At 36.2% G+C, this 19,866-nt stretch overlaps 2 protein-coding genes and 2 pseudogenes across 2 annotated transcripts; 1 reads left to right on the top strand and 3 right to left on the bottom strand.

The window, feature by feature from the left end:
* The window catches only part of LOC122010990, a 52,162-nt pseudogene extending 45,777 nt beyond the window's left edge, over positions 1-6,385 (bottom strand).
* A 763-nt stretch (positions 6,386-7,148) lies between these two features.
* Positions 7,149-12,194, bottom strand: LOC122010991 (annotated as a pseudogene).
* Positions 12,195-12,972: 778 nt separating this feature from the next.
* LOC122010992 (zinc finger MYM-type protein 1-like) lies at positions 12,973-15,504 on the top strand. The gene is made up of 2 exons (XM_042567443.1): positions 12,973-14,881; positions 14,990-15,504. The coding sequence occupies exons 1-2, from the start codon at positions 12,973-12,975 to the stop codon at positions 15,502-15,504; spliced, it is 2,424 nt and encodes an 807-aa protein (XP_042423377.1).
* Positions 15,505-16,171: 667 nt separating this feature from the next.
* Positions 16,172-18,492, bottom strand: LOC122009628 (transcription factor bHLH68-like). Its single transcript, XM_042565860.1, has 7 exons — positions 18,115-18,492; positions 17,602-18,000; positions 17,450-17,527; positions 17,292-17,357; positions 17,094-17,159; positions 16,781-16,837; positions 16,172-16,657 (listed from the first exon to the last, which is right to left on the bottom strand). The coding sequence occupies exons 2-7, from the start codon at positions 17,821-17,823 to the stop codon at positions 16,496-16,498; spliced, it is 651 nt and encodes a 216-aa protein (XP_042421794.1). The 5' UTR covers positions 17,824-18,000; positions 18,115-18,492; the 3' UTR covers positions 16,172-16,495.
* Positions 18,493-19,866: the final 1,374 nt, after the last annotated feature.

Raw genomic sequence — 19,866 nt, forward strand, 5'->3', positions numbered from 1 at the left:
ACCAAACAACCAATCTTTATTTAATATAAACAACCACCAATACAAAACTAAATCCAAAATATGACAGCTAAAATATACAAAATGAGTTGTACTCATCAAACTTAGTAGTATCAAACCATAAATCACATGTTTTCCATTATTGTTCTCCATATGGCTTTTACACATTAGCAAGGCAAGATAGAACCTAACAAAGCTCACTCCTTGCATCAAAAATCTCAAGCCTCACGAATTGCCCGAGTTACATACCTACAAGAGAAAAATTAAACAAAACTTATCAAAAAAAAATATAAAATATAAGAAAAAAGAGAATTGTAGTAAGTATTGTATGAACTATAACCAGAGCATAAATATTTCGCATAGCTCTAATATCTGGACATGAAAGAAGGATTTCCAGAATTCCAGGACAACACTCAATATCTGTAAAACGGAAGAGAAAAACTTATTCAATACAAACTTATGCAATACAAACTTATAATCTCTAAGAAATAAAATTTATGCAATAGAAACTTATGCAATACAAGCAATTTAACCAACTTAGAGTTGTCTTGGTAACTTCCATGTGCACCATATCAATCACCTTTAAACCTTTTATAGAAAATGACATAAGAAACTACCATGTGCACCTGCATTCATACTTCAATAGTGAGGGAGTTAGGCTTAATGGTCTAAAAATAGGAACTAATGTAATAAAAACTAACAGTAGATACAGGAACTAAAGAAAAGCATAATTTAGAACTAATTTTAAAATGAGAGGGATAAAATGAAAGATATTTTCAGATGACTAATGCATATCATCTAGTTCAGAGTTCTGGTATAACTTGAAATTACAAAGATCTAAAAACAATTTATCTAAGAAAAGTGTAAAACTAACAAATGACTAGTGATTTCAGGATTTAGTATTTGTATGATCTGTCAAAAGGTTTCTTTCAAGTTCTTGTTTTATGTTACCTTTATGACAAGGTTATCCAGCAGTTTTTGGATGAACATAAGATCCACTCTTTGCATATTACATTCTTTGGCTAAAATAGAAAGTAGTTGCCAAGCTACCTCAGAGGTAATAAGTTCTCTCCCATGCTGTCCAAAGCTTTGGAATACAAGGAATGTTCTGTCACAAATATGAACCATTAAAATCTGACAAAATTGCATTAAACATCATGAAAAGGATATCATACAACTTGAATGACTTTAAGTTTTTTTTTACTTTTAGAATATTTAAATTTTAGATAAACTCTTCACTGTGAAAATGAGTTAGATGCAAAGAAAGTACCATAATTTCTTTGGATATCCAAGTTTAGTACCTCTTATTTAGCACAACTTGATGTTATTATTACTTCACCATGTTAATATCTGCCAGATGTAAATTCATACTACTTACCAGAAGTATCCTAAGCTTTGATTCGTCATCTACATCCTCCGTATGTCGATTGTACGTGACAACCAAAATCTCTGCAGCATAGCCCTTATTGCCTGCTTTTATAATTTCCATCTTATACCAATGATTTTACTCGGCTCAGAAATCATCAAGAAACTAAGTGTTTGATAAAGGACAATAAGCTGAGCCACTTACAGTCAAAGTATCTGGATGTCGAACTACCATCACCTTAATTTCTTTCAATAAAGCATCATTGAAGAGTTTCACAAGACAACATTTCGATAAGGAAACTAGAGAAAAAAAAATTAAGATAACTCTTATAACTGGAAACATGAATAGCACAACATTCATCAAAATTATCGATTGTCCAAAGAAGAACATGCCTCCACGCGTCAAAATAGAGCAATCACAAGATGAAAATTTTCAAACCCTTAAAAAAACTTATTCAATACAAACTTATGCAATACAAACTTATAGTTTGTAAGAAATAAAACTTATGCAATACAAACTTATGCAATACAAGCAATTTAACCAACTTAGAGTTGTCTTGGTAACTTCTATGTGCACCATATCAATCACCTTTAAATCTTTTATAGAAAGTGACATAAGAAACTACCATGTGCACCTGCATTTATACTTAAATAGTGAGGGAGTTAGGCTTAATGGTCTAAAAATAGGAACTAATGTAATAAAAACTAGCAGTAGATACATGAACTAAAGAAAAGAAGAATTTAGAACTGATTTTAAAATGAGAGAGGGATAAAAAGAAAATCATCAACCATAGAATTTACAAAATGATTCAAAATGATCCCAAATGAAGTTCAACCATCTTTTGAAGTGTTATTTAAAGGTAGAGGAAATTTATTTTCATTTTAATAGAATGGGAACACCAAGGAGGTAAATAAAATATGCAGGAACATAGATATCAAACCTTTAGTTAATTCAATTTGTCAAATTGTATAATACTTTTCCTTACCAATGGTATAATTTCCGACACCAAACTTAATTGCTTGAACTGTCAAACATTATCTATAATATTGTTTGCATTTGATTAAGGAGCACACAATAGTTAAAACACTAATATTAAATACTATATTCAAGGATATTTTGGTATTGCTAACATTAACTTTCATATGTATGTTTTTAGTGATAATAAACTGAAATCCTTAAATTCATATCCTTGTATCAGAAATCAAAATTAAAATTAGTTGATTATTCAAACTAACCCTCACTAAAAAAGTACACAAAATCAAATTATTCTACAAAAGAGCAACGAATTATAACAACTTACAATACAATGAGAAAGAAGGCTTATATGACAAATGCAATGCTTCTTTGATGATTGAAAATCTGTCAAAAATCTGTTTAAAATGTATGTACATATGAAAGTCGGTAGATTATGCTAGAATACCACATATTGGTTCGAGTCAAACTGGGTGACAGTAATGTTGAATATTAAAGGTGTAAAGGACAACACTCTAAATAATACTGAATAGGAAATAAAGTAATAGCTAAGAACAATTTGATCCAGGAAGGAAAAAACTGCAGAAATAAGAATCATTTAAGAATGTGTTAAATAACTGTCAAACTAAAGTTCCTTGATATAGGAAGAAAAAAAACAACGAAAGCATGAATTGGGCATGGAGCGATAATATCAATTTCGAACCGATCCAACATATTGGGGAATCGTCTTCAATGTAAACCAGATTTCGATAATAATCAACAGGGCAAGAGTCAGCAATCTAAGAGAATAAAAAGCTAAATTTAATTCAAATATGGGCCTCCAAAAGAGTAAAAATTAAATCAGATTTCGATCAAAAGCTCAAACTCCAGTTTTTAAGGAATCGGTGACGAAGAAGATGACAGAAGAAGGATTATTAATTATCCGTAACCGTCGACGAATCACTGCTGCTCTCATATTACAAAACTGTGTTCGCCGATCCACACCTCTCTGTAGTGTTCGCCAATCGCTCCTGCAGTCTAGAGAGAGAGAGAGAGAGAGAGGACTTGACGAAGCCTCATTTGCGCTTCTCCTTGTGGTCCGCCGGGAGCTCGCCGACGCCTATCTTCTTCCCGCCGAGAAGTCCCCGCAACCACCTGGCGGCGGGCCCTATCCACTCACTGCTCCTTCACCCGCGATGACTCCCCCATTCCTCACTCAAATCCGCAGCTAAGGCCACCAAAGAGCGGGAAACCAACCCTAAAGCCACAGCAGCAAGGAAAAGGAAGAAAGCTAGCAAAGAGAAGATCAGAATAGATTGGAAGAGAAAAAGCATGCTAAATACGGAGTCAAAGAGCCAAAGAAGCAACAGTGGAAGGTACTCGTCGAGCTTAGAAACCCGCTCACCAAGAAACGAGAAGATAGCACACCGTCGTGGAGGAAGATCCAGCGGAGATGGCACCCCTTACTGTCGCGCGGTTGACAGGATGGCGTGAAGAGATGGTATGGGGAGAGGGAAAGAAAAATGGCTTAGGGTTCGGGAATGCGAAGGGGAAAATAAGGCGCCGAAAAGATTTGCGGAGAGAGGGAAATGACGAAACGAATAAAGTTAAAGACAACGGTTTTATCAAAACTGTTGTCGTAGCCCCTAAAAAAACGCTTAAAGACAACGGATTTAGAAAACCGTTGTAAAAAGTGTTGTTGATTCAAAAAGAAATCGCTCAATGACAACAGTTTTTCTAAAACCGTTGTCTTTTATATTTAATGGGGAGTTCAAAGACAACAGTTTTGGCAAAAACCGTTGTCTTTGAGCAAATACGTAACGCTTTCTCTTAAAACAGTTATCGTAGGGGTGTTGTCGTTTGCATTTTTGTTGTAGTGTAAGGAAGTTCAGCGTCTTACCGGTCGAATAACAGTATTATCGTGATTCATCTCCCGGATCATGATGTATTGTAAATCTTACATGGCTTACCCAATGATCAAAATACCGCGCTCATGGGCAGCAGAGACAGCTTCGATCATAGTGGGGACGATGACATCGGTGCTAGGGAGAACCACTGGGCTTCCCATATCCGGCAAGACGAAATCTTTCTGGAAATAAATCGAGAAAAAATCCCCACAAAAAAAAGTTAAAGGAAAGATCACTGAACTGCAAGAGGAGGACACGAAATTGGAGATAACATAGATAGTGGACGCATGGTATCTTTGACGACGTAATGATCAAGGATCGATTCTTAAGAATTAATATAATGACCCGAGATTTATCTATATGTACCTTTCTCTAGATATATATGGAATCGATACTGAAGAATCATTAATATAACGGAATTGGAGATATTTTGGTCGGCTTTGCCTGCATGTCGAGGACGAGCATCGCCGTCTCACTCCACTTCTTTGTCAAACAATGCTATCCTCTCAACTTCCACTGTCGAACTCGAGTTAGCAAAAATAAAAAAAAAATGCGCTGGCAACCACATATTTTATATGAAAATATCCATTCAGTGTTATTACAAGTTACAACAGCTACTTGTAAAGTGTTCTAATATATATGTATATATAATTTAATTAAAATTATAAATTAAAAGATTCTTAAATTAAAATATTTTTATCAACTTATAAATTTTATTAAAATTAGTTTATGTTGATGAAAATCATTTTAAAACTGTTATAATAACTATTTAATTAATTGTTATATAACTACAACTGAACTCACTCTCAATCTTAAATTATATTAAAAAAACAATAATGAATTAGATAACATGGTCCACCTAGAGAAGTTTCCACCCACCATAAATTTTAAATTGTAACAGCAGCTGATGAGTAGTCATTATTCATTGGTTATAAAAAGTAAAAAAAAAATGATTAGTTCATTTTAATGAAAATATCATATATAAAACATCATATATCAGAATATTATTTTTTAACCTAATAAAAACTATTTAAATTTAATCAAAATTATTAATTAAAATCACTTTTATGTACTAACTATTTAGCTAATTGTTATAAGATTGTAAAAAAAAACCTTAAAATCTTATAATATAAATATTATTATATCAAAAAATAATTTTTAAAATTATTTAAACTTAAATCACTTAAGTCAAAATGACTATAATAAAGTTTATGTTAGTTATTACATATTATAATTACTACCCATTATAACAGTTAATTAGATAAGTATTGATAGACCATTCGTCAATATAATAAATCAACTTTTTTTTAGGTAATGAATTGAATTTCTTAAATTTAGATAAATATTATTCATAAATTATAAAGTTTAAGAATACATAAGATCACTAAAAAAAATTTTAGTTATCCTATTTAAAATTTATAATAAAATCTTTAAATAAAAAAAATGATGTTACATCATCGTAATTTTACCCATTTAATGTTTTTACATTGGGCATTCAGTAAATATGACACGTCTTTTTTATTTTTACCTAGTAAATAAGACTACGTTTATTACAAAATTGATTATTTTGTTTGGTTTAATTTTAAATTTATAATATAATATAATTTGGATTACAAAATATAATAAAATTTTGTAATCTAGATTACAAAGTAAATACTATGTAATCCGATTACATTATGATGTCATCGTTTAACCAAAATTTAAATATCAAATATTCCCCTAGTCCACCGTCGTCGCCGTCCACTACCGTCGGTCGCCGCCGACCCCGCCCGCTGGCCGTCGCCGGAGACCATCATCGGTCGCCGCTCGCGACCACCACCGACGACCATCGCCAGTCGTCGCCGCCGACCACTGCCAGCCGTTGTCGACGACCACCGCCGATCACCGCCGGCCGCTGTCGCCGCCGCCGCCTACGACCACCACCGGCCACTGCAAGCGACCACCGCCGCGGGTGCCCGCCGACTACCGCCACTGGCGACCACCACCGCCCGTCGCCCGCCGCCGCCGGCGACCACCGCCGCCCGCCACCGCCGACGACTACCGCTAGCCGCCGTCGCCGGCGACCACAACCGACAGTCGTCGGCGACCACAGTCGGCCGTCGTCGGCGACCACAGTCGACCGCCGTCGGCGACCACCGCCGGCCGTCGCCGCGACCACCGCCATCAGCGACCACAATCGACCGCTGTCAGCGACCACCGTCGGCAGTCGTCGCCGCCATCGCCAGCCGCCTTTGCCTTCGCCGCCAACGGTCGTCGCCGTCGCCGATTGCCGGTGGCGACCGTAGACGGAGGATGCCAACGGCGACGACCGCTGGTTGCCACAAGCTCCAGTAAATGTGTGACGACCGTCGGTAGAGGTCGTAGGATATTTTTGTCATTTTATAGTAATACGAATTACCTTCCTTATAAAAAATAATGGACACCGAACAAAAGAATATAATCATCCTTATAATCAAAGATTACATACATTACATTACCAAACGTAGTAATGTAATCAAGATTACATTACACTCAACTAAACATAACTTAAAGGGGAGTGTACGCCCCCTTAAAATTCCTACCAAAGTAATGGTTATCAAATGACTAAAAATAGTAATTTTAATAATAAAAGTATCAATTTACTTCATAGTATTTTTTTTCAATTATAACATTTCACAAATGAAAATAATTTTTTTTACAAAATAATAATAATAATAATAATAATAATAATAATAATAATAATAATAATTTCTGTTAGTAAAAAGTACATTATAAAATTAATTTTCTAAAAAATATTTTTAAAAAAAACAAGTGCAGCCTAAGTGGGTAGTAATGTATAATCATCATCACCAATAAAATTCTATTTAGCCCACTACAAGTCGAGTCATCCACCACATAAATCTTATTCCTCCACGAGTTCTAAAAGCCAAGCTAATCTCCAGTGCAGAACAGGAACCATACACGCTAGTTTGGACGCCGTTCTTAACCATGATGAATTAAGATGATGAACCACAGACGAAATTATGATACTGAGACAACATGCTCTACGGAACACTTGATGAAGCATCAAAGCTGCATCCATTCTTGCAACGTTGGTGCAGCTACTCCTATATTTTTCATATCTCAGATATTTTCTGTTTCACATAGACATTTATCGTTGAGTTATGCACAACAAGAACTTGAGGAAAATATAAGAGAATTGAGTAATCAAAAGACAACCCAGAAGCATAGGCAAGAATGGACTGAGGAACTCACCTGAGTGAATTTGAGGAGTAGCAGCGGCGGTAGCATCGGATATCAGTCACAGAATGGTAATCCAGTGCAACAGCATCGAATACAGTTTGTCTTATGCAATTTGGAGTTTGAACTCCTACAAATAATAATAAAGCCTATCAGAATTTTTCGAGGAAAACTTAGTAAACGGAACTAATCATACTGCCTCATTTAATCTTGAAGTGAAAAAAGAATTAGTAGTTTTTGATATACCGAATTTAATTACTTTCCACCAAATCCTTCAAACATACTTTTGGATTATATAAAGAAGCATTAAGAAATGGAGAGTGATCAAATACAAAAGAGATGGTTATGCTGCACAACAGCCAAGGAGACTCGCTCAGGTTGAGGTCTCTTCTAAAGAATCTGGACAAAATTGACAACGAACTAGTAACATATCAAATCAAATTTAAATTCTACCAAGATTGTTATACCCTCCTAATAAGATAATTACCAACTCAAAACTATCTTAAATGACATGTCCTCTTAAACTTTCAAAGTTTGTCTTTGATGTTAATCCTTGAAAAGGACGTTTAATTTGGTTAACATTCTCTAAGTGTATCTTTTTGGTTCACAAGGATAATAGTATTTCATACTGATGTAGATAGTTCTGCAAAGTTGTAAACTCCTGATTGCAAAATGACCTAAAATATCAACTCTGACAGAATTTGGAGGTATGCTTTGTATCAGAGATAAGAATACTTAATTTGATATGTTGTAATTATTATTCCATGAACCAAACACAGAAATACATATTTCTTTTGAAATACGTACTTCTATTTCATTCTTGTCAGTTCCATTTCAAGATAACATGAAAAAAGGAACAAAAAAACTCAATGACTGAAACTGCAAGTGCCTTGTCAAACCGTAAAGTGAGAAGAACAAAAGGATTTTGCCATAATATTTTACTTTGAAAGTAGCTTTTGATAACAAGAATTCATTTTCTCCAAGCAAAAAAATTCAAATAAACTCAGTAATTACATATGGAGTCATAAGAAAGAGAATGAACATGAAAAGAAATAATCTGAGTGACGAAATAAGTTAGAGAGAGTAACTTGTGATTCCAAAGATGAAGCCCTCAACTTTGTTAAATAAGAAAAGTTTGGAAGAATAATGTCCGATAGTTTTAATTTGGTCTGCCAATTAATTTTTAGTTTGCAGGAGAAGTTAATTGCAATCAGATTGGAAGCCAGTGTCAATGTTTGTTGATATCATTGAACAAAATTGTTTGCAAGTCCTAAGTCCTAACATATATAAGAAGCAATAATTATAGTATGCAATTGGTGCCCTGTTTTTAAGTACATTAAGCGAAAAAAAGTAGTGGAAATAAATATATCATTTCTAATATTTAACACTGCTCACCAACAACAACCAGATTCTTGATTCCACAGCCCTGAAGAAGATGAAGATTTGTGGCAAAGAACGCACTAAAGCGTGTCTTCACCAACTTATAGTCTCCATCTGCAATTACAAGTCCATCAGCTAGCTCCGCACCAACGCAACCCTTTACTGCTGGTCCTTCACCATTCGAATAGAAGTGCCTGCGAAAATGTTCCACGTCTCTTCCAAAACGATCATGTTCTCGAACAACCTGCAACTCTTAACATTTTCTTTCAATCCATGAGACTATAATACAAAGTCAAATTTAAGTATACATGCATCAAAAGTTAGAGATATGACTTTCCATATAGCAATGGATTAAGATTTATGTATCTGTGTTGGTGCAATATCCCCTGGGTTAAGGTTGATCATGTTGACTAAGCTTGAGTTAGCTCAAGTTTGAGTTTCGATGTTTAGGTTTCGATGTTTGACAATATATGGAGATTGCAGGAGCAATCGTCCGATTGGGAAGATTGTTAATACAATTCCCTTCTGGTCTAGGACTGATCACTTAGATGTGAAGAAAAGTCAAGTAGGTCAAAAGTTTGACTGGATACTTGACTGGGAAAGTCCTAACTGGAGGTTAGGCAGGTGAAAGACCTAATGAGTGAAGCTAGGTAGTTGGGAAATCCTGGTGAGTGAAGCCAGGTGAAAGACCTAGTGAGTGAAGCTAGGCAGGTGAAAGTCCCAGTGAGTGAAACTAGGTGCAAGTCCCGGTGAGTGAAGTCGGACAGTGGAAAAATCCTAGTATGTGAAGCTAGGTGAAAGTCCTGATGAGTGAAGTCGGGCAATGGGAAAGTCCTGGTGAGTGAGCCAGGCAGATGGAAAGTCCTGGTGAGTGAAGCCAGAAAGTCTTGGTGAGAGAAGCCAGAAAGTCCTGGTGAGTGAAGTCAGGCAGATGGAAAGTCCTAATGAGTGAAGCTAGGCAGATGCAAAGACTTGGTGAGTGAAATCAGACACGTGGAAATCCAGGTGGAGCAAGGTTGACCGGACACTTGGTGTTGGAAAGTCCAAGTGGGGCAAAGGGTTGACCGGACACTTGGTGAAGAAGTCTCAACAGGTCAAGGTTGACCGGATGCTGGGCATGAAGAAGTCCCAACAGGTCACGGTTGACCGGATGTTGGGTTTGGGAACCTTAGACTTGAGTTAAGCAAGTCAAATGAAGGTCAATCGATCAGCCAATCGATTGAACTGCGATTCAATCGATCAACTGATCTATTGAAGGTGGACTGCAATTGAAGGCTGGTCAATCGATCGATCAATTAGGAAGCAAAATCACGAGCACAGAATACTACCCAATCGATCAGCCGATCGATTGGGCACTGCAGTCGATCGGTCGATCGATTGGAGGCTAGTTTTCTCGCGCGATCTCAAGAAAGCCTGAATTGATCGGTCGATCGATTCAGGCAGTTTCCAATTAGCACAGAAGCGCTCTGAATCGATTAGCCGATCGATTCAAGTCTCCCCAATCGATTGGTTAATCGATTGGAATGTGACCGTTGCGAAGGAAGCGTCGAGTTTAAAGTTGTCTTCCTCGCAGCGACTAAAAATCACTCGAAGCTCTCCTCTCTCACGATTCTCACAGGTTCTCGTCAGTTCTTGAAGCTTCTTGGAGCAAAGTGTTGCTGCACTTCCAAGGTCAAGAGGTGTTCCACACAAGAAGAAGAAATTAGTTAGGGTTTCATTTGTGTAAAATCTTGTAAGATTTTCTTTGTATTTGCTTCTTCTTTTCTTCTTGTTGTATTGAAAGATTATACAAGGTTTCTCCGCCTTCGGTAGTTACCGAGAAGGAGTGTTTTTCTTAGTGGAGAGTGCGTCGTGTGTGGATCCTTGGATTAGTCACCTTTTCTTGAGGTGGATACCAAGTTAAATCTACATGTTAGCGTTGTGAGTCTTGTTTCGAGTTCTTTCCACTACGTATCAACAACACCGAAGCAAGCAAACGAAGTACGACGAGCTATTCATCCCCTCCCTCCCTCTAGCTACAAATCGACCCTAACACATACTAGGATAGTTGGAACTAAAATAGCTAAATGATGATGATAATGATTATGCATGAATCAAAGAAAGAATGTATTCGACCTCAAACAGTAGCTTTGCAAGTATTACTTATAAAGCGCTGACATCCCTGTATACCCAGCGTCATAAAAGCTACTCCGGAACTCGAGTATCATTCTACAGTTCGATGATAGAAATGTGCAAAAATCAGACCCATTATGTTAACCATGCAACTAGAAGTTCTAGTGATCATCCTCATCAATCTCAATTGTACTTTTAGCACGGATGGTAATATCAAATAGGCTTCGATTTGCGGATAATGTCAATAATTGACACATCTTAAGCCAGAGTCCTTGTCCAACTCATTGTGAAATCTCTATCCTATATGGGTGAGTACCTAGCTTATAGCCGACGGCCAAATGAATAGGGGGTGAAATCTCTATCCTATGGAATCACAATGGAAGAGAGTTAATAATGGAATAAAAAGTAAAATGAATGGAAGATATGAGATTATTCACGCCATTCCAACGCTAGCAGGTTATTGTCCTCAGATAGAGGAAAGTAGCCCACCACAATACTATACCTCAATTCTTCCATCATCTATTTGACATACATTCTTGTACAAGAACTGGTTATGCATTTAATTCACAGTAGTCTGCCAAAGAAGCAACCTAATTCATGAAAACGCGTAGCAGAAGTTTCTTATCTCCATTCTTCCCCCTTTCCCCAAATAATTGAACTCACAAGAAATAAATGCTACCCTAAGGTTCAGGTATTTTTCATCTATATACATCTCCCCGACTCGAATGTTGAGCAAACCCTTTGAATCTATACATCAGATCGTGGATAAAAAAAATTAATCAGAAGAATGGTGATATATAAACAAACGGTGATAAACGACGACGGACCCAAATCACCAATATGCCACGCTCCCGTGCTGCTGCAACGGCCTGGATCACGGTCGGGACGATGCCCTGGCCGCCTGCGACGGGCAACGGGCTCCCTCTCTCCGCTAAAATGAAATCCTTCTGCCAATTGATCCAAATAAAACCATAAATCGAAGCAAAAGACCAAATCAAAAGAGGATTCTTCGATTGGGCTTACCTGCATATCGATGACGAGCATCGCCGTCTCACTTCATTCCGGTGCAGGGCCGGACCTGAGCACAGTCCCAAGAGTCAACTGTCTCAGGGCCCATCATCTTAGGGGGCCCATTAGTTGGAGCACAATAGAGTGTTTTTATAATAATCATGCTACACTTTTCAGGACTTAATTATAATTTTAAAAACTTTATGTAAAAGTGTAAAATAATAAGTTAACCCTATTTCCCCTTTTTCTTCCATAGGTTCTCGATTTTTCATTTCCCCTGCCGCCAGCAACTAACGCCGTCGGTCTGCACTGCTGCTGCACGCTTTACGTCGTTCGTGAGTCTTCCAAGGTGAAGGTCCTCGTCTTCCCTAAAAGATTAGTATTTTTTTTCCCTCTGCACTTTGGTGCAGGGAGACTTCTATCGCTCTCTTGACGTTTTATTTGTTTTGATGGTTGCTTTCGTCTTTTGTTTTGCAGCTATGGAAGAGGGTTTTCACGGAAACTTCTGTGGAACTTAAGCTTCTCAGGGAGAAGTGGAAGCTATTGCTAGCCGGACTCATATTTCAGGTATTTTCTTTTTTGTTGAAATCTCAAGTATTATTTTTTAGCATTTATTCTATTTTTTTCAGTGTATTCCGGTCTTGGATTGTGATACCAGAATTCACTTTTTCTTTTTCATTTTATATTTTTCTCAATCATTTTTCTGATAGGGCAGTCTTCTTGAGTTGTGTAATCTGCTTTTTTGATTTATCGATCCTAATCAGTAATAAGATATTAGTTTTTATCTCTTGATGCAAAAACATTCATAGTTGCAGTAGTAAGAATTGGAATCTTATTTATATCTTGTATATTTGCTTACAGTTAACTAAGAGGAGCATAATATAGGTAAAAATATCAAATTGGAAATTCTTCCCTTGAGGTGGGTTTTTCTTGTAGTTAATATAATTTCTTAGAAAATTTTTGACAACATAAGACTATAAGAGTTTTAATATTTAGATAATTCTTACATATTTTTTAGGTAAAATATAATTAATGGCTTCCAATCCCAAACATCTATCTGGCTATCAGAAAAGAAAGAGAAAGCAAAAGGAAGAAGCATTAATTCAAAGTCAAGCAGGAGATATTGATAAATATTTTTCTAGTAACAAGAGAATGATGGTAGAAGAAACAATTGATAATCCAACGAATGTGGAACAAGAGAATGAAAGCAACATTCATGTTGAAGAACTTGATCAATCTTTGGATATAGAATTGATTCAAACCCTCAATGTAAATGAATCGAATGATGAAGATGATGTGGATGTGGTTAATAATCAATCTGAAAATCAAGAGACTTTGTTTCCACTTAATGTTGATGATCCAGCAAATTGGGATAAGATTGATCAAAATATTCGGGATTTTTTAGTTGAAAGGGGTTCAAGTAGAGTTGATGGTGTTTTGTTTCCTAAGGACAATAATGGTAGGCATTTTGATGCATCACATTACAAGAGATTACTACCTAATGGCGAAAAAAAAGATAGAAAGTGGCTTGTGTATTCAATTTCTTCCGACAAAGTATTTTGCTTCTGTTGCAAATTATTCAAAACTCAAAGTACCATGTACAAAATTGGTCAATTGGCTAATGAAGGGTACAAAGATTGGCATAACTTGAGTCGTAGTCTGAAAAATCATGAAGCAAGTAAGGAACATATTGATTGTATGATTAATTGGATTGAATTGGAGAAAAGGTTGGAAAAAAATAAGACAATTGATGATAGTATACAAGTAGAAATCAACAAAGAGAAGGAGCATTGGAGACAACTATTAAAGAGGATAATTGCTATTGTGCATAGATTGGCAAAAAACAACTTGGCATTTCGAGGAGATTATGAGAAAATTTATGCTGAAAACAATGGCAATTTTTTGCAAATGATTGAAATGATAGCAGAGTTTGATCCAATAATGAAAGAACACATTCGTCGGATACAATCAAGTGAAACTCATTATACATATCTTGGTCCTAAAATCCAAAATGAGTTGATACAGATGTTGGCACATGAAGTGAAAAAATCAATCATTGCAAAAGTTAAAAAGGCCAAATATTATGCAGTTATACTAGATTGTACTCCAGATGCAGGTCATGAGGAACAAATGTCCCTTGTAATACGTTGTGTGGATGATTCAGCAACCTCTGCAGTGATAGAAGAATATTGGGTTGAATTTTTGAAGGTAGATGATACATCAGGACTTGGACTTTTTACTGAGTTAAAAACTGTGTTGAAAAATCTTGGACTTAATCTTGATGATATAAGAGGCCAAGGATATGACAACGGATCAAATATGAAAGGAAAACATAATGGAGTGCAGAGAAGATTATTAGATATTAACCCTAGAGCTTTCTATACTCCTTGTGGATGTCACAGCCTAAATTTGGCATTATGTGATATTGCGAATTGTTGTCCTCAAGCTATGTCATTTTTTGGAGTAATACAACGGATATATAAATTGTTCTCATCTTCTACCAAGCGATGGAAAATTTTCAAACATCACATGGAAGGTTTAACACTTAAGCCATTGTCACAAACCCGTTGGGAAAGTCACGTTGAAAGTGTGAGACCAATAAAAGAACAAATTTCAAAGATAAGAGATGCTTTACTTGACTTAGCAGACATGGGTGATGATCCAACAGGAAAGAGTGAGGCTGAGTCTTTAGCAACACATGATCTTGAAAATTTTGAATTCTTGGTTGGTTTGGTAATTTGGTATAAGTTGTTGCATTCAGTAAATATTGTAAGCAAGATTCTCCAAGCTGAAGATGTAGATATTGATGTTGCTATTAAACATATAAAGGGTCTTATGTTGAATTTTGAAGAATATAGAGAACATGGATTTGAAAAGGCTGTTAATGAAGCTAAACAAATGGCAAATGAATTGGGAATTGAAGCTTCATTCAAGGAAAAACGTATTATTAGAAGAAAAAAATAGTTTGATGAAACTATTACAAATGAGGTAACACAATCAGCGGAGGAATCTTTCAGAGTTAACTACTTTCTCTTTTTGATTGATCAAGGGTATTCTTCTCTACAAAGCCGGTTTGAACAATTTAAAAAATATGAAGAAACTTTTGGGTTTTTATTCAGTTTGGAGAAATTAAAGTGTGTTGATGATGATAATTTGTTAAGATCTTGTGAAAATCTTGAACAATGTTTAAAGCATAATGACAATTCTGATATTGATGGACATGAGTTATTCATGGAGTTAACTCTTTTGAAGTATTCTTTACCAACAGAAGCAAAAAGAGCAATAGACGTGTTGAATCATCTCAAAGATGTGGATGGTTGTTATCCGAATGCTTATATTGCTTACAGAATTTTGTTGACTATACCAGTTACAGTTGCAACTGCCGAAAGAAGTTTCTCGAAGTTGAAATTGATCAAAAATTATCTTCGATCAACTATGTCACAAGAAAGATTGAACGGGCTGGCCATGCTGTCAATTGAGAAGAAAATTGTGGAATATCTTGATTACTCATGCTTAATTGATATTTTTGCATCAAAAACGACAAAACGTGTTATATTTAAGTGAGTATTGGTAATATCTATAATTTATTATTGTTTAACTAAATTACATATATTGTATATACAATTTCAAATTAATATTTTGCTTTGTATTTTGTAGGTCTTAATGAAGAATACTTTTGATTAAGAAAAATTAATTACAGGGGCCTAATTTTGAAACTTCGACTCAGGCCTACGAAAACTCAGGTACGGCCCTGTTCCGGTGCCGCCATCGTGGCCCTCGCTCTCGACTGCGACGGAGCAAGCAAGAAAGTAAGCGCACACCAAACAAACCACTCATTTATCCAAATCGAATCAAATTATTTCCTTTTATATATATATATATATATATATATATATATATATATATATATATATATATATATATATATATATATATATAATTAAATTAATTTTATTTTTTATTTATTCTTCGTTTAGAAGAGGAGTCTTGGCGTAACGATAAAATTGTTATCATGTAACCAAAAGGTCTCGGGTTCGAATGTACTGGAAACAATCTCTTATAAAAAAAACAAGGTAAGGCTGCGTACAATTGATCTTTCCCCGGGACCTCGCATGACAGAAGCTTCGTGCACCGGACTACTTTTTTTTTTTTGTTCAATTTTTTTCTAGATCAATTAGAATAGGATAAAATTGTGATTAGAGAAGGGGAGAGATGAGAAAAGGGGAGAGTATTTAACTATAACACAAACAAAGATATGATATTTAATGGTAGGTTAATGACTTACACATTTTTTATTAACAAAACTGATCGTGATTAATCACAAGTAATACATCATATACATCACCAATGGCTAGCATCTAGCAAACATACCATGAATTGTGTACATCTAGCACGTAGTTAATCGATTAACCTTCCATAACATCATTGGCAATCAACCTTGAGCATAGCTTGCAATCAGAATGACTGCTAATGATGTTATGCCTTCCTCCAACCCTATACCCACTGCATGGCCGCATGCATGTGAAATACTTAAGTTCCTTGCTCTCCTCCACGGTCAGAATCCTCCAGCAAGAGAAGGAGCCCAGAAATCTGCACCATCGTCGCCTCCTACGTGCATGGTGAAGGACACTGGCACAAGGCACAGCCCTCGGCTCTTCAAGTCCTTAATTTCTTCTTCTTCTTCTTCCTCTTCCTCCTCCTCCTCCTCATTATTTCCCTGTTAAATAATTGAAAACAGTGGTTCCTGTTCAGCTTAATTGTCTAATTATCCCCTGTTTAGACAGTGGTACTTTACTTTGTGTGGAGGGGATTGCTAAGCCTAATTCATAATTATACTCACAGGCTGCTGCTGCTGCTGCTGATGATGATATTGCTGCAGGTATGGCGAGCTCAGTGCCTACAAAGATATATTATAAACAAGAGATCGATCAATCCAACCTCCTGATTTTACAAGACACCGATAACTAAAATATAGTACTGCATATATATATATATATATATATATATATATATATATATACAACAATTCTGATGTAGCTTTTACTGCGTGCGTGCTGCATGCGCACCATCAGCTTTTTGTTTTATAAAAACACAGAAACGCTTCGCTTGCTTTCAGTGTACCAGTTTAGAGAGAAAGAGAGTAGAGATTTGACCTCGATTTGACTCTGGAGGAATCTGATGTACCCAATGGCTTCTTGCAATACCGACGCTGTGTCAGTCTAAAAAGGAGTACTCTATGTCAGCTAAAATTCTTATAATCTATAATCAATTTCAAACTTTGATAATTATTGAGAGCTCCATGATGGTTGATAATTATATACACGCATAGCATTAAAAGATGCATTCAATACCTTGCCAAATGGCGACACTAACTGGTGCAGTGCTGTTATTCTATCCCCCAGCTTCTCCTTTCTCACCTGTTATCATCACTGACCATTAATTTCCCAAAAGCAATTCTTTTAGCTAGCAGAATATCTAGAAAACTAAAACTAAATATTTATATATGAACCTTGAGACTAGATTGTGGAGAGGAAGAGCCTTGAACCCTAGCTTTCTTCAAAGTTGGAGCAGCTTCTGTGCTGTTTCCCTGAAATTGTGCATCACAAGTTTCAGAAATAGAGAATTTTCGTATGATCTTCCTGATGAATAATTAATAATTACCTCAGAAGAGTTATTATGGTCTGCGGGTAATTTGTGTCTACGCTTGGCTGAGAAATCCAACATGCTGTGGGTGCTGAGACTGGTGGTGACACAGGATCCGGGAGATGATGCTTGAAGAACAGTACTATTTTGTGTCCATGAGGATGGTCCATGGCTCTGCGCTTGATGATGTTGATCGTGAAATCCTGTAGCTGATGTATGTGTTGCCACAGATGAAACCATCTGCTCATGTATCAATGGTTCTCCTCCTGCACACCTGTGGGGCCGGGCGCAGGGGGCCGCTGGGGTGGGCGGTTCCCACCTTTTGCTCCAAATGGTTCTACTCCACAGTTATTGCTCTGATCAGTCCACTTGATCAAGCCATGCTTCTGGTCTTCTTCCCCAATTATGAACCCTCCTCTAGATCGAACACGCACAAATACATACATACATAAACAAAGAAACCAGAAACCCTAGCTAGTTAGATCTAACTCATGACTGTAAAAGAAGAGGGTTTTTTGCTATTTTCCTTACAACAAAAGTCGGCACCATGACTCTGGCAAATCTTGGCCGCCATGATCATGGTCTTGCTGCCACATCTCAGAATTGGAAGGTTGAGGAAGAGCCATGGATGCGTTCAAGCTCCACCAAGCTGGAGCAGAACAGCCACTGGTTCCCTCCATCATCTGCCGCATGCATCACAGATTGGAGCTGGCTCTCAAACTAAACTGAACTCGAAAGGAGAACTGATTAGAATCTCCAAACTTGGAAGAATATGTTTTGCTACCGCTGCTGCACTTGATCAGTGAAGAAAAGGCTGGAGAGGAAGAAGCTGATCAATGCATAGAGGTGTGGACACTTTTGTCCTCGTGTGCTTTTCTCTTCACAACTCCTCTTCCTTTTTCGATAAGAACAATTTTGGGTGCGATTTATATAAATATATATATTTATATAATTTCCTACTTGTGACTTTTTAAGCTGCTTTTGCTTTATGATAAAGTGGAGGAAAAGGGTGCGGCTGTGCATTCAGACATGGAGCATTGGGCTCTGATCAGTGAAGAAATAATTAGCAATATTAGTTCTTAATGATGTAATTAGAGTTAAATCAGTGAATTTCATATACTGCGCATTTATGCTCGGCATATAATTATATAAAAAGGCATACGAATTTATTCCCCGGGTTTCGTGGATACGGCAAGAACGGTTGCTCGCAAAATCCGTACCCTGCTTGCAATCTTTGTCGGCAGGCTGTTGTAGTTTCTACCTTATTATTTATTTATTATATGATTCTCATTATTGTATTATCTGTTTGTTTTTTAAAATTATTATATTTATTTATTGTCTTGTCTTGTAGTGGTCAGTGTGTTATTCCTTTCGGTTTGAGGTGGTGTAGATTGGAGTTACTCATCGTCATCGTCATGATTATATATATATATATATATATATATATATATGATTTTGCTGTCGTTGGGGCAATAATTCAGTGTCGAGCCCGTGCCATTCAATTTCAACCCCCGGAAATAATGGCTCCTTTAAGGAAGTCGGTCAACTTGTTCTTGTACCTGGAGCTTAATTAAACAAAAATGGAGACAAATTCACTTTGCTCAATTTCCTCAATGACATTAATTACCATGTTTTATATTTCCTTAGGACAGGCGAGGCGAGGTGAGGTGAGAGAGATGCCATGATAAGATCAAACAATTAATGTTCGTTACATTTAATTATATTTTCAGTTCATGTCATTAGGAATCATCAATTTTGCCTCCTGTTTTTTTGGGTGCAATGCCAACAAAATAACACATTCATTTTATCTCTTATTTAATATTTGATGCTTGTGTATAATTTTATCCAAACCTGATGAAAAATTTGATATTTAATTTGAATAGAAGAGGGTATGGAGAGATTCTTAAAACCTAATTAAATAATTGGATATAAATATTCGAGTATTTGGATATGCGGTCTATTAGAAGTGGTTGTAACATTGCTCTTGAAAATCTAACAACAGAATCAGTTTGAATTAAACTGTTTCTATTGTCTTAACTTTTCGAAACGGTTTTACAATCACTCTTGTTGAATAGTTTTAGTACCGATTTAAATAACCGCCACTATAAATCACTCTTAATGATATAACTATTAAAAGTAATCTTAAAAGTACTGATATTGAGTACTTTTAGCAACACTTTTACGTCAAACGTTGCTACAAACTATTTATATTGCTCTAACTTTTAAGAACAATTATCAACATGTTCCTACTGAACACTTTTAATATCATTTTGTGTAAAGTGC

This window comes from Zingiber officinale, chromosome 8A (genome assembly GCF_018446385.1).
Source record: "Zingiber officinale cultivar Zhangliang chromosome 8A, Zo_v1.1, whole genome shotgun sequence".
Lineage (NCBI taxonomy): Eukaryota > Viridiplantae > Streptophyta > Magnoliopsida > Zingiberales > Zingiberaceae > Zingiber > Zingiber officinale.

What these genes read in the sequence shown, in the direction of transcription:
- LOC122010992 (XM_042567443.1), top strand. Translation starts at nt 12,973, where the DNA reads ATGGCTTCCAATCCCAAACATCTATCTGGCTATCAGAAAAGAAAGAGA. An exon ending in AGCTTCATTCAAGGAAAAAC is followed by an intron (nt 14,882 to 14,989) that starts GTATTATTAGAA and finishes TGATTGATCAAG; the next exon opens with GGTATTCTTCTCTACAAAGC.
- LOC122009628 (XM_042565860.1), bottom strand. Translation starts at nt 17,823, where the DNA reads ATGGTTTCATCTGTGGCAACACATACATCAGCTACAGGATTTCACGAT. An exon ending in ACCATAATAACTCTTCTGAG is followed by an intron (nt 17,528 to 17,601) that starts GTAATTATTAAT and finishes GCACAATTTCAG; the next exon opens with GGAAACAGCACAGAAGCTGC. An exon ending in TCCTCCAGAGTCAAATCGAG is followed by an intron (nt 16,838 to 17,093) that starts GTCAAATCTCTA and finishes ATATCTTTGTAG; the next exon opens with GCACTGAGCTCGCCATACCT.